This window comes from Microtus pennsylvanicus, chromosome 19, assembly GCF_037038515.1.
Source record: "Microtus pennsylvanicus isolate mMicPen1 chromosome 19, mMicPen1.hap1, whole genome shotgun sequence".
Taxonomy (NCBI): Eukaryota; Metazoa; Chordata; class Mammalia; order Rodentia; family Cricetidae; genus Microtus; species Microtus pennsylvanicus.
In genome coordinates, this window is record NC_134597.1 from 18,167,797 (window position 1) to 18,182,782 (window position 14,986).

Here is a 14,986-nt window from a genome sequence, read left to right on the forward strand (position 1 = left end):
AAGGGTGGTATGGGAAATCCTTCTGTATATATGTTGCTTTTATTGGTTAATAAAGAAAGAAACTGCTTGGACCTATGGTAGGGTAGACTAGAGATAGGCAGAAGCTATACTGAATGCTGGAAGAAAGTAAGTGGAGTCAGGGATAAGCCATGTAGCCAGAAGACAGACACCACCAGATGGAACCTTACTAGTTGCCACAACCACAAAATGATGCACAGATTATTAGAATGGGCTAATTTAAGATATAGGAGCTATTCAATAAAAACCATGAGCTAATAGGCCAGCAGTGTTGTAGTAATACAGTTTCTATTTGATTATTTTAGGTCTGTGCTGTGGGACAATAGTCTGTATCCTGTCATTTGTATTTTAATAAAATGCTGATTGGCCAGTAGTCAGGCAGGAATATAGGCAGGGCAACCAGCCAAGAAATAGAGGCAGGGCAACAAGAACAGGAGAATTTTAGGAAGAGGAGTCTGTCTGCAGTTCTCACAAAGAAAGACAGATGCAGAGAAAGCAAGATGAGAATGCCTTGCTGATGAAAGGTGCCAAGCCACATGGCTAACACAGGTAAGAATTATGGGAAAATGTAAGTTATAAGAGTTAATAAGAAATCTGAGCTACTAAGGCAACAAGTTTATGATTAATGTAGGCCTCTGCATGTTTCTTTGGGATGGAATGGCTGCAGGTCTGGGTGGGACAGAAGAAACCTCTATCAACAAATGTGGACAACTGCATCCCCAGAAAATCTGAGAGAGCTTGGGAAGCAATTTTAGACAGAAAATAACAGAGTAAAACATGGCTTATTGATGGTAGCACTTTTTCAGTTGGGCTCTTTTTCTTAGAGGCAAGCATGTCTCATTTAAGAGAGGCTTCCTGACTCAGCTTTAGCTGTGAAACCTTGCAGCTCTTTTAAGAAATCCTGCCACAAAATACTTAAATGGTGTTTATGAATTGCTGGCAGCATGCTTTTTGGTGGTGTCAGGGACTTTTAAACTCCATAGAGTTATAGCAATAAACATGGCTCCCACCAGTAACTCTGCCATAATGTTAGACCCCCAGAAAGCTAAGGAATGAGGTGGATCCAGCTGTCAAATCCATGGCTTTAATCCTAGCTATATCACTTAGCAAATTAAAGACTTATGAGGTCAGAAAAAAAAAAGATAAATAGTAAAGATAGATTCAAAGTCAAATAAAACTTCTAAATGGTTTATAGTGTGTTAAAAATATATGTAGGCTTATGAGAGAAAAGAAAAAGGATAAAGTCCTTAAAACAAAAAAAAAGGAAAAAGGAAGTAGTTGGGTGTGGTGGCACATACCTTTAATACCAACACTTGGGAGGCAGAGGCAGGTGGATCTCTGTGAGTTCAAGGTGTAATGGTACACACTTTTAATCCCAGCACTTGAGAGGTAGAGGCAGGCAGAGTTCTGTGAGTTCAAGGAAAGCCTGGTCTATAGAGTAAGTTCCAGGACAGCTAAAGATACACAGAGAAACCCTGTCTGAAAAAGCCAAAAATTAAAAATAAAAATAAAAGAGAGTTTAAAATAAAGCCACATAATTATGAAAAATACACAGAGTCTGGATACTGTATGTTATTGTGTTATCTTTAAATTGTCTGATGGCTGAGGAAGGATCAAAAGCTGCTAAAAGATATTTGGTTATAAGTGCTTCTGGATTAATCCAACATATATATTTTGAAAATACCTTGACTTCAAAATTTAAGTCAAAGGCATGTTACTTTGGAGAAGAGTTTGCTTTTGTTTCCACAGGAAATGAGAAGCTATGGATTCATTCTGGGCTAGAAAAATCAGGTTTGATCAAGGAAGATGCCCTGAAGAATTCTAATAGAAGCAGATGGTCCAGATCATCCAATATTTTAGAGGGCCTCTGTTGGAGTTTCCTTTGAGTTCTGCATCTAGAATGGTTTTGGCTGAGATGATCAAGCCTCACAGAATATTCCATTCCGGACTTGATCATAATTCAAAATTTTCTTTAGGTCCCATAAGATTATCAGCACTCCCTAATTAGCAGGAAGTAGCCTGGAAAACTATGCCTACATTCCCCCAAAAAATGGATTATGGATGTTTACATTTGTTTAGAATGTTGTTTACAAGTTGTTATGGATAATGGTCAGGAGAAAAGTTAAACAAAGGAGATTTGATTCAGAGTTCTTGTTTTGAAAAAAGGGGGGAGTGCTGTGGGGCAATGATCTGGACCCTGTCACTGTCACTTGTATTTCAATAAATGCTGATTGGCCAGTAGCAAGGCAAGAAGTAGAGATGGGGTGATGAGAAAAGGAGAATTCTGGGAAGAGGAAAGAGTCAGTCTGCAGTTCTCACAGAGGAAGCCAGATGCAGAGGAACCAAGATGAAAATGCCTTGCTGATGAAAGGTACCAAGCCAGATGGCTAACACAGACAAGAATTATAGGCTAATGTAAGTTATAAGAGCTAATAAGAAGCCTGAGCTAATAGACCAACTAGTTTATAATTAATGTAGACCTCTGTGTGTTTCTTTGGGATGGAATGGTTGCGGGTCCAGGTGGGACAGAAACCTCTGTCAACAGGTCTGGGCAGCTGGCAACGAACGAGCAACCTCTAACTACATAGGGGAGAACGAGCACTGGAAATAAAGCATGGGCCATAGGTACCTTTATCACGTCAAAGGAAAATGCCTACTTACTTGAATCCTAAGAAAAGCCACTGAAGCCAGATCCAGGACAAGAGTAGAAGGATAACCGCAACTGGGAAGGATAACAAAAACCAGGATCCAAAGTTGAGGCAACGACATTCAGGGTAGCGTCTACATCAAAGAGGAAAATGGGTTAGGGAGGAGAGACACGACGAGTCCTCACTGGTAGTCTAAGGAAAAAAGCAACAGTCTACATCATTCTTGTGTTCTAAGTAGCATTCTTTTTTTTTTTTTTATCTCCGGCTTCTGTTCTGTAACTATATAATTATGCTACACCCTACCAAAGTAGGAGAGGGTCATTTTTAATGCTTATTCTTTTTAATCAATCTCTCATGAAATACTTTTGAAAAACACCCATTGCTGTAGCTCATAGTCACCCAATACAAAACAAATAAGTGTGCAAAAGGGGTTGTGCTTCGTTGTTGTTGTTCAAATCATCAAATTAGGAATGAGCAAAGACTAACCAGATGAGTTAGGAAGAACTCATTGTTGGGTACCATTCCCCACTGGTAGTAGGCATCTTCATACCTGTGAAAAACTTACGCTCTGCTCAGACTGCCTCCTTCAGTGTTTTTCAGGTTGTTTGTTTGTTTGTTTTGTTTTTACCAAAAGCATGGTACATCATGGTGATATATGAGGCCATTCTATCTAACTTTGAACTCAATCTAATGAGACAACTCTGGACCAGATGAAAGCATTTTGTGTAAGAAGTCTGATTTTTCTTTATCTTCTAGTTATTTTACTTTCAAATTAACACAATAACAAAACATCAGCAATTAAACATGCTAAGATAACAAACATCTTTGTTTTTGGTGACCTTGCATTTATTACTTCAAAATATGGCTTAAATACTAAATAAATCATCACATCACAATCATTTTATAACTACAGAGAAACATCTGGAAGTTTGAGAAATAATTGGTATTAATTAATTTGTTCTTCAAGTGATAAAAAAAGAAAGTTGGAAATCTAAATATATACAAAAAATTGAAAACCTGTTTTTAGTGCTTTTTCAAATAACAAAATACAGAAAGCTTTGTGAAAAATAAAGATTTTCAATTTTTGCTACCATTTGGGGTTGCATAGCAATTTTACCTAAATTGAAGCATAGCTTCCTGGAGAGAAGAGTAGAGTTCATGAGACTTTGAGTGTCAACAAATCACACAAGTTCAGGACACTGAAACTAAACCAAAAAGCCACTCTGCTGGGTTATAATCAGGAAACAATTGCCAAGAAGAGGTTCTGGGACCCAATGAGCTGCATGCAAATCCAGCAGAGATCTCTGGGGTTGTAGCATTTCAGAGTTGTCAGTTATGATAGTGTGAGCTTTTTAGTGGAATAGCTGTCATTGAGCCATCCAAATTCCTATAAGGAACTCCAGTATGTTTTTCCAAGTTGAACTTAGTAGAATAGTTTATGATTGACCTGTTCTGGGTACTATATTTGAGGTGAGTAGGCATTTGTTCAGATCTCCTCAGGAAAAGTCGTATAACATTTCATATTGCATTTTGTTACTTAACAGATTGCATTTTGTTACTTAAGAAAATCGTATACCCAGGCCTAGAGGCACCTTGTAAGCTAACACTTGAGAGGCTGCAATAGAAGATTTTAAGTTTCAGGCTAGTCTGGGTTACATAGTAAGGCCATAACTTTTTTAATTCATAGAAATTTTGATGGAGGCATCCCTTTTAAAGCTTTCTGAAAACTGTCTGTTTGTGGGCCTCTGTTTTTGTTCCCACCTGCTGCAGAAGTAAGTTTCTCTGATGATGGCTGAGCAAGGCACTGATCTATGAATATAGCAGAATGTGGGTAGGAGTTATTTTATTCCTATGTTCCTTTAGTAGAACCATAGTATTTTGTTTTATTCTAGGTCCCTGGGTTATCTACTGTTGGGTTTGTGGCTACCCAAGCAGTGTCAAGTATCTATCTGTTCCATCTCATGGCATGGGCCTTAAATAAAATCAAATCTTCATTGGCTGTGCCCACAAACTTTGTGCCACTGATGTACCAGCTTATCTTGAGTATAGGTTATCACTGTATACCGAAGGATTTGTAGTTGTGTTAGCGTTTACCTTTATTTTCTGATAGAATGCAGAACCTTCCAGTAGCATGAACACTAGGGATAGGGATGAAAACTCTATGTAGGCACCAGTTCAGCTTCTCTGTGTTCAGTGTATTGTGTAGATGTATTCTTCAGCGGTGGGGCACTACTATCAGTTTGAGGAGAGCAACCAAAAGCTTTGGTGGTACCCTGGGTTGTTTGTAGGTTCCTGTAGGACCCTTTGCCAGAAAGAGTGTAAGATCCAGAAGGAATGGAGGACACCAAAGAAACAAGACTTTTTAAACACAGCACCACTGACACACATATGAACTCAGAGAGATTGAGGCAGCATACGCAGGGCCTACCTACATGGGTTTGTACCAAATAGGACTTAAGAGTTGAGAGGGGAAATGGATACGCACTCCTGTCCCTAACATAGAATCCAGCTCCAATTAATAACTACTTGCAAATGAAAATTTAGTTTTCTCCAAGGGATTCTCACTGAAGAAATGAACCACTCTTAAAGGTCAACCCCACCAGTAGCTAACCAATGTAAAACAAATTCAAAGGCATCTTTGGAGGGTCTTTGTCTCATAGCGCTGCATTGGAGATTTTGCTTTTCTTTTTTTCTTTTAAAACCTTATAGGTACTTTGCAAGTGTATTATGGCCTCCAGTTTTGTCTTTTTATGGCATTCCTGTGTATGCAACCCTGTGTGTTTCTATGTGTTCCTCTTGCTTTTTCTTTGACTCTTTTTTCCTCTGTTTGTTTGTCTTATTCTAATTTATTTGTTTCTGTTTTATTTTATTTTGTCTTTATTCCTTAGATGTCCACGAGAGACAGAAAGAGTGTGGATTTGGAGGAACTGAGAGGACCTGGGGGAGGGAAAAATGTATTTTCATTAAAAGAAAATAATTCATAAAACTTTTGATCTTGGTCATTCTGTTTGGGGTAGACACGGAGTCCCATCATGAACTAAGAAGTTATATGCAATTGATTCCTGCTGAGAAAGGGAAAGTCAGTTCATTCCTATGCACTACCATTGGGCATATCACCCACACCACAGGGAGGCATCGAGCCCAGGAGCAGTCGGCCAATACAAAGACTCCACATTTTACTTTTGCTTTCTGTGGCCTTTTTGTTTTTTGGGGGCATTCTTTTGTCTTGTTGGGTTTTTTTGTTTGTTTGTTTATTTTGATTTTTCCCTTAGTTTTGACAAAGAGAGAGAACTTGAAGTCAGACAGGTAAGGAGGTGGGAAGGATCGGGGAGGAGTTGGAAGAGGGAAAACATGATCAAAATATACTACATGAAAAATTAAATTATATATAAATAAAATGCCTTTTATTGCATGTACGTAGTAAAGTTACATACTTTAATTTTTTTTCTTGAAGACAGCTTCTAAGTAAGATGCACCTTGTTCGTGATGCTCTCATGACTTTTAATAAATCTATACTTCTTTTCCACACAATAATTAGCTGCTCACAACTTCAGACTTGTAACTTTTTTCTACAGCTTTCTTTGAACTTATAAAAACTCTTGAATCTCCTGACCTCTGGAGCTAGCATTATTAGCTTAATAATAACGGATATTTTTATCTACCTTGAAGACAGTCAAGGATTGGTTTATGTTTACATAATTAGAAATTGGCAAATGATAATTTTTAAAATGTCTAAAAATATATAGAATGAGATGAAAAGAAAATACTTTACCATGTCCAAGAGGTTCTGTTGCTTTTAATTGGAAAATAAAGCTTGTGAGGATGTACTCACGCTGAATGTTCCGTCAGTCATATTAAACATGGGTGAGGACACACTCAAGCTGAACTTTCTGACAGTCATGTTAATCGTGGGTGAGGACACATTCACGCTGAAAGTCGTATTAAATGTGGGTTACAGAATGGCCTTTGTTTTTCTGTCCAGCCCTTTGATACTTGGATGCACGATATGGATTAGGATCAGAGCAATGTCCCCAAAGCCTCACTTTACTTTTACCATTTTGTAACACCGTGAAATCAGGCTGCATCCCGCTCCCACAGGATAGACTTCTAGAGAGCATATTTGACTGAAAAAAAAAAACTTTTCAGAAGTTTTGGCTTGGGGAAAGTTTATTTAGGAAAAACAACAGAACCCTGAAAAGCTAAATCTGTGTGGTTATTTTTTTTCTTGAGTAGTAAAGAAGGCTATAAATAACTATATAGGAATATGGCCCTATAAATATCACTGTAATGCATACCTAGAATGAATGCGCCAAATAGTATGCTAAAAAAGAATTATTTTCCTATGGCATTCGTTTTCCCGTGGCTCTTCATATTATATAATTTAATAAATGCAAATTTATATCCAAAATAACTATCCATATTTTTTTATCATGGATTGTGCTAAAAAATTCAGTCCTGATAAAATCCTTTTATTTTTATCCCAAACTATGGAATATATCGCTGTGTTAAACATGAGTATTAGTGGTGGGTGTTTTCCTTGGTCTTAGTGATATAAAGATGAATGACCATAATAGAAGCTCTTAAGAAATTCATACTAAAATATGGCACACAGGCAATAAGTGGAAAATCTGGCAATCGAATAGAAAATCAAGCAGAATAACGAAATGTAAGTGGTTGGGAAAGGGAGAATATTTATATAGTGCACTGAGAGAAATGATGTTTAAGGTAAAACTGAGTTAGCAAGGATTCAAGACAGAAGGTGAGTGTTGGCCAGGATGTGAAGCAAAGGGAGCCCTTACTCACTGTTGGTAGCAATGGAAATGACAGAATGCACAAGAGAGGCTTCTAAGTCTCTTGAAAATAAAACTTCTATGTGATCTCGTTGTCTCACTAGTGAACATACATCCAAAAGGAGTGAAGTTAGTAGAAAAAATTACAAATATCATGTTTATTTGTACTTTTTACTTTTTTAAATTGTCATGAGGTGTCATCAAACTCTCAGCTAGTGATGAATGAAGGAAATATGGCAGATATTCAAATGGAGTGGTATCCAGCCACTAAGGAATGAAACCCTGTCATTTGCTACAATTTTACTATAGATAATCATAAAAGACATAACAGTGAATAATTTGAACCTGGAAACTATGTGTTGGAGCATAATTTAACATCCTGTAAATATAAAGAATTTTTTAATGTGTCAATTTAAAGTTTTAGTTGGTAGTGATAAAGATAAAAAGAAAGCAACAGGCTTTATTCATTTACAAATTGATATTCTTAAATAAATGGATACAGAGTAAGAGCTTATGATCAAATCTCATTTGTCTGAATATCAATCAATACCCAGTTTTCCCCGTAGTACTTGTGGAAAGTGGTGTTTTGCCTGTGGATATGAGAATAAATATTTAGAATATAGCTAGGAATTATGTGGGCTTAGTAAATTAGCCTTTGCAGATTCTTTTCCAAGAGCATGACTTCACTAACCCTGAGTAGCTGGATAAGTTTGTAGTACCATGCATGACTCCCCTCTTGCTGAGTGGGCCTTGAGTCCAAGTAGAGAGCTATTGGTTACCTCCAAGGTATGCATGCCACTAAAATGTCTTTTCCAGGGAAGAGCCTCCAATTGGTTATCCAATACATGGTCAGCCCTGAAATAATATGCATACAAGTAACATTATATTGACTGAACAGGTGGTATTTATATATTTAGCAATGTGTTTATATATTATTTTTATTAATATAATTATTATATATTATTCATATCTAATTAAAGAAATAGAGGCCATAAATTTGAGGGGGTGTCTGAGAAGGTTTGGAGGGAAAAAGGGAATGGAGAAACTGACATAATTATATATTTATATTTTTATTTATTTATTTATTTATTTTGGATTTTCGAGACAGGGTTTCTCCATAGCTTTTTGGTTCCTGTCCTGGAACTAGCTCTTCTAGACCAGGCTGGCCTCGAACTCACAGAGATCCACCTGCCTCTGCCTCCCGAGTGCTGGGATTAAAGGCATGCACCACCACTGCCTGGCTATAATTATGTATTTTTAAAATTTTAAAGGAACTGTCTTTTCTCTAATGTGTATTGTTGGTGTCTTTGTCAAGAATCAGGTGGTTGTACATGGATAGACTTATTTCTGGGTCCTCAGTTGTATACCACTCTTCAGCAGACCAATTTGTCTCTTGTGCCAGCTCCACGCTGTTTTTTATTACTATGACTCTGGAGTATAGCTTGAGGTAAGGTATGGTATATCTCCAGCAATGTTTTGTTGTTGTTCGGAACTACTTTGCAAGTCTGGTGTCTTTTGTGATTCCTTATGAATTTTAAGATTTTCAAAGGAGAGTTTTTGAGAATAGTTGCATTAGAATTTTCATGAGAATTATATGAATGAACAGATTGCTTTTGGCAGGATGGCTATTTTCATAATAGCAACCCTACCAATCCATGAGCATAAGAATTCCTTTCATAGATATGAAGAAAATGTGCCACATATGAAGACGGTGAAATCTAAAGGACAGGCTGGCTGGGGAACAGGTGATTCAGAATGACTTGATGTGCCCTTTAGTTTTCCAAGTGATCTTTGATAGACCTCTATGGACATGAGTCCAGGGTTAAGAGGAGAGGGCAGATACAGATATAAAATGAGAAGCCATTAGTGCATCGGTGGGATTCTAGGCCAGGGAAGGATGATCAAGCATGAATGAAACAGAGATTAGGGTGTGAAACTGTATCTCAGTGCATGCTTAGGCTCACCTTGATTGAAGAGGTCAGGAAAAGGTGCAAGGATGAGCAAGTAGGCTAAGAACTTTGAATTCTAATAAAATCCCCTGAGGATGGCACTTCCATTTCACAGGTAAAAGACTAAGTCTTTGGAACAAATTGTATTATTTAAGGTCATAGATTGTGAAGTCAAGTGGAATTTTCAACCCAGGAGAAGTTTCAATTAAAAACAAAAAAAACCTGTTTATCACTAACCCACTGTGTCTTCAACTACAGGTCCCACCTAAAATTAGAAAGTTTTATGTAGGTCATAAAATACCCATAAACTAGTATCAAATCTTTTTTATTCTAAAGACATTTAAAACAGCTACATTTTTTTTTCACCTAAAACAGATCTGCTTGGACATAAAGCATGTATATTTCCAAGTGAAGAAGATAGCATTGTTATTGTGTTTCTTATGACCAACTATGAACACGATAAATTAACTTTAATATCAATGAAAAATGCACAGAAACAGCCTCAAAAGAAAGGATGTAGATATGGAAACCTACAGTCATGTTGAAGATCTTTAACAGTCATAATGAGTTGGTGTCTATACTGATTATAATCTGTTTTTATTATAATCCTTTTGATTTAGAACTTTTTTAATTGTGCAAGGCTAAGCTGATTTTCAGCTCTAGATTTGAGGACTCTTAGATATTTATTTTTAACAGAAGTCTGAAAGTGTTGACTGCTTTTTGTTTTCAGGAGCCAGGCACAACTCCTAACAGCAAGAACAAGCAGCGCATATGAGGGCACAGCAGTGTGACAGCATGCACAAGACCTGGGCAAGTCCAAGCAGACTACATCCCAGCAGGAAGGGGCAGTGGGCGTGAAGTCCTGTCTCTAGCTGGGGAGCGGTTGCAAACTGTCAACTGCTGGGAGGGAAGGGTCGATTTTCCCTAGGAGCATAGCCCCTGAAAGGTTGACCATGCTTCAGTAGGAGACATACATCCAAGAATATCTGGGTAGCACAAACTGGCCTTAATATAGAGAAACATGAAGGACACCAAGTTGAGAGGCCATGAAACTGGCACATAGACATGGGGAAGACGGAGGAAGGAGTGTGGGTATGATCAAATGCAGACGTGTGGGATTCTCAAAGAACAACGACAGAAGAGCAAGGTGGCTACAACGTGGAGCAGCTGGCAATGCTGCCATCCCCAGGCCCTATGAAGAGCCACACACGTTCCGCACTTTAATCTTATGCTAATAAATTAGTATTTCCCCTGTTTAGATAAAAGCCTGATCTTGAAAGAAGTTAAGCTGATATATGACAGGGCTAAAATCTGAACTGACATATGATCCAGTCTTTGATGTCTACATTTCTTAATTAAAAAAATGATTATGCATTTGTGTATGATGGGTGTGGGTTTTTTTTGTGTGTCTGTATGTTCATGTCACAGAGCATATATGGAGGTCATTGAACAGCCGACAGCAGTTGCTTTTCACCTTCTATAATCTAGATCCCAAGAATTAAATTCGGCTTGTCCATCTTGATGGCAAACACCTTTACCTGCTTAGGCATTTTACTGGTCCCCACATTTCCTCTTTGGTACATGTCAGGGAATTTGTTTCAAGAGATTTATACTGCTCATTTCCAAAGTGAGAGCCGTGGTGGTTGTTGGGAATTAGTAATGTGTTGGGAGAAAATAAATTTATTTTCTTCATCTGGGAGTAGCAAAGACAATAAGGTAGCCAGGTAGGCTTTGAAACCAAGGCAAGAACAAATGCATTTCTTTCATTTCATTTCATATTTTATTTATTTATTTATTTTTGAGACAGGGTTTCTCTGTGTGGCTTTGGAGCCTGTCCTGGTAATTGCTTTGTAGTCCAGGATGATCTCAAACTCACAAAATCCACTTGCCTCTGCCTCCCAGTGCTGGGATTAAAGGCATGTGCCACCACCATCCAGTCACAAAAGGATTTTTTTTTTTTTTTACTATCCTCTGGCCCCATGAACCTTAAACTAGTCCACCACTTGGCCACCGTTTCATTTTCTGCAGAACAGCTGTCAGCCATCAATCATAAGCTAAAAATATTCATACTTGCTTTGACTCTTTCAAGAAAGAAAGTAGGTATGTTTTATAACCTCCATTACAGTATGTTGCTCTTCTAAGTTTTGATTGGTAGTGTAAAAATCTACTTTACAAATTCAGTACTATATGTGTAACCCAATGCCACATTGTGGTTCGATTCTATCAATAGGCATAGATTTCCACTGAGATTTTTGGAGCCTGTCTCGTGTAGATAAGGGGACTGCTGTAATGACTGTGTTCACTGTTAAGGAGAATGATTGTGATGATCTTAACGTAAGCATTCCTTCCAAGACACTTTCTATGCCCATAATTTTACAGTTAAAACTTAAAACCTTAATAATATATTTTTATAATTATCAAACTATGTCATTTCACCTGGGATAGCATCCCATTTTCTTTTGCTATAGCTCTTTCTTGACTGAGAGCTGTCATTTATTTTGTGGCAATAGTGCACGAAAACCTTCCGTACCACTACAAAAATAACAACCATTCTCAATAATACATTTCTTCTCACAAGCATATCTTGATGTAAACATTATTCAGTTGTTAGGATGAGCCTGAAGAACGATCAGTGCTTGTGGACTCCATGCATATCTTGCTACAGCTGGTCTCCAGCAATGCTTGTTAAGAAGCTCTCTTCTCCTTATTCCTCCTCAGCCTCCCTTTTCCAAGACTTTTTATTTCTCTCAGTTGTGAAAACCAGACTGAAATCTTACCTTTGTTCTAAAAGAATTCCCCCTAAGTTTTGGCCAGGCCAAAATTTATTCTTGCCTTTTTCAAACGTGAATAATGTCAACTTTGTGTCTTCCTCTCCCCACTATGGACTTCCTTCACTCTTCATCAGTCTAAATGTGTGCACCATCCACTGCTCTGTTGAGCCCACTCTCTTCCAGAACATCAAGGGGAACTGTGTCCCTCCTCAGCCATCTTCTTGCCCTTTTGTCCCTTCAGGAGCCCCTATTTCACCTTTTCCTCTGAAGGTGGACTTCAGTTTTGGCTATCAGAACACCGAGTACTTCTGATTCTTCTACTTTAATTAACTTCCTTCACCCTCTTTATGGGCAGCATTTATTTAAATTATTAAATAAATTATTTAATAATTATTTAACAATTATTTAAAATTCTATGTTCAAGAATTTAAGCTCTGCTCTTAAAGATATACTATTTGACCTATAATTACCTTAGGTGAATAAACTTACAAAAACTGGTACTTAGTAAGACATGTTAGCCTGTCTCAATTAAGTATGTTAATTTTTCCAGTGAATCTGCCTTTTCTTTTATAGAATTTCTTGGAACCACTGAGGTACCATAGTTGCTTTGGCTCCTCTTTAACCTGAAACTTTCAAAATTAATTATAATGACCTTCTGGGTGTCTAGTGTCTTAGATTTAAATTCTAACATCTCAGAAGTAGCCTTTCATCATGTGTCAGCATGTTAGTTATGCATTTCTAATTGGTTTCCTTTCCTCAGACTCCCAGAATGCCAACCTGAGAGCCCTCTGATACTCTAAACTATGTAGAGAATGGATACAGCTCCAGTCCTTAGAAAATACATTGTAGACATTGTTCCATTGATTTATGAGTTATTTGTACTAATTTTATTACTGTACATAGTGTTTGCCTTAAAAATCTTTCTGAATCATGTCAGATTTCCACTAGCAAATGTTCTGTAGCATAAAGCAGAAGTACTTCTTTAGAGCATACTGGAGTATTTATATTATGATGTTCTATTATTATCTCTCAACCCTATCTATAAAAATGATGTATAGATTTATTGGTAGATATATTATAGTAAATAGAAAATAAATAGGCAGGTAAATAGCTGGAACAGAATTCAAAATAGGTTACGTAATATTTTCCTTTCAATAGTGCATTTGGGAGATGGCACCTTACTTTAAATATCAGTGACAGAAATTGCTGATATTCAAGTTCCTTTGTAGTCTTTAGCATTTGGAAGAAAAAAATTGCAAATTCATCATTCTTCAAAACAACAGCAAGCCGTATAAAGAAGACAAGACTGTATTGCTTTAGTGAATTCCTAAATAAAGCAGAATATCTCTCTAGCTATTCTAGCTAGTATATATATACTGTTTATATATATATGTTGGAGAGCTTTAAGCTTCTGATATTTTTTCAATGACTTTGAATCAACATTGTCTTATTGTAGTTTTATGATACTACTGTATTTTGCAAAAAAGTATTCAAGGAAAAGCTCATTAAGTATCTATTTTATTTAATAATATAAAACTTATAAAATGACATGTATTTTCTCTTTTATAACAGTATTTCTATCAAATGGTGAATCTGATTTTATAATCACTCTTTCAATATATTATTAGTGCAAAGGCAAAATGTTGAAGATAAACACTTCCTTTCAGGGTGTATTTTAAGCATTTTTTAAATTTAAAGTAAATTTTAGTCAAATTTTATGATCAGGGACATAAGATTCATGAAAATAGTTTGATACTTTTGTTCAAATTCTTTAAAATGCTCTTGACCTGGTACGACAAATAGATTAGTGCATGCAAAGAATCCAGAAAAAGATGAAAAAATAGTAATTTTTAAAAACTGGTTGATATACTACAAAGAACCATGAAAGTTAGGGGCAAAGTCTGCATGGATTCAACTGTAGAAAGTGGTTTCATTAACTATCCTATACATAAGAGCAGTCCTCTGCCACTAACAGTAGTAACTGAGTCTCAACATTAGGAATAAGATTCTGAAGAGCTGGTTGAAATGCTGGATCTCTTTTCTTAACCATGGGTGTAATTCTAGCTTGCAGAAATGACTCAGGGGCAATTCCAGTCCTGAATTTGGGTGTTCACAGATACAGCCCTTCCACACTGATTTTTCAGATGTCCTCCACTTATGAATCAAGCATCTTTCAGATATTTCCTCCTAAGTGATTGTTGAACCTATGAAGCATCGCTAGAATGGGAAGTGGACACAAAGCTCCATCCTAAACAAGAAGCTATTTGCAATGGATACCTATGGGAAAGGGGAAATTCAGTTTTCTCCAATGGATTGCATTGGGTATATCAATCACATTTCAGGGTAGACCCCATATCCAAGTATAGCTAAACAATGTGGAATGTACTCCATATTTTTTAAGACTTTAATTTGTTTTTTCATGTATTAGTTTGTTTTGATTTAATTTTCGTCTTGTTTAGGGAAGAGAGAAAGAAAGAGAATAGGAAGATGGGAAGATGAGAAAGATCTGGGAAGAGTTGAGAAAGGGGAAAACCTTATCAAAATATATTGTTCTTAAAATCATAAAATAGCATAAATATATATGTATATTAAAATATATAAATTAAAATAGATGTGTATCCACAGAAACATTAAATGCACACAAAGGTATTCAGTGCTGAGCCTGAACTTCTACATCATTGTTTTCTGTACATAAGATGCTTCTCTTTGGAGAACAAGGAATGACATTCTTAGGGTTGGATTTGTTGGAGAAACTTTGTATGAAAAACATTTTACAAATAATTTGATAAGGTCCAAAGAGCCTGGGGTTC

At 36.8% G+C, this 14,986-nt stretch overlaps 1 protein-coding gene across 1 annotated transcript in view; it reads right to left on the minus strand.

The window, feature by feature from the left end:
* Slc13a1 (solute carrier family 13 member 1) overlaps positions 1-14,986 on the minus strand; it is an 86,528-nt gene that overhangs the window by 23,363 nt on the left and 48,179 nt on the right. The window contains exon 8 of the mRNA XM_075953500.1: positions 2,680-2,799. Within this exon, the coding sequence (XP_075809615.1) occupies positions 2,680-2,799 (120 nt within the window). The remainder of the gene's footprint in view (positions 1-2,679; positions 2,800-14,986) is intronic.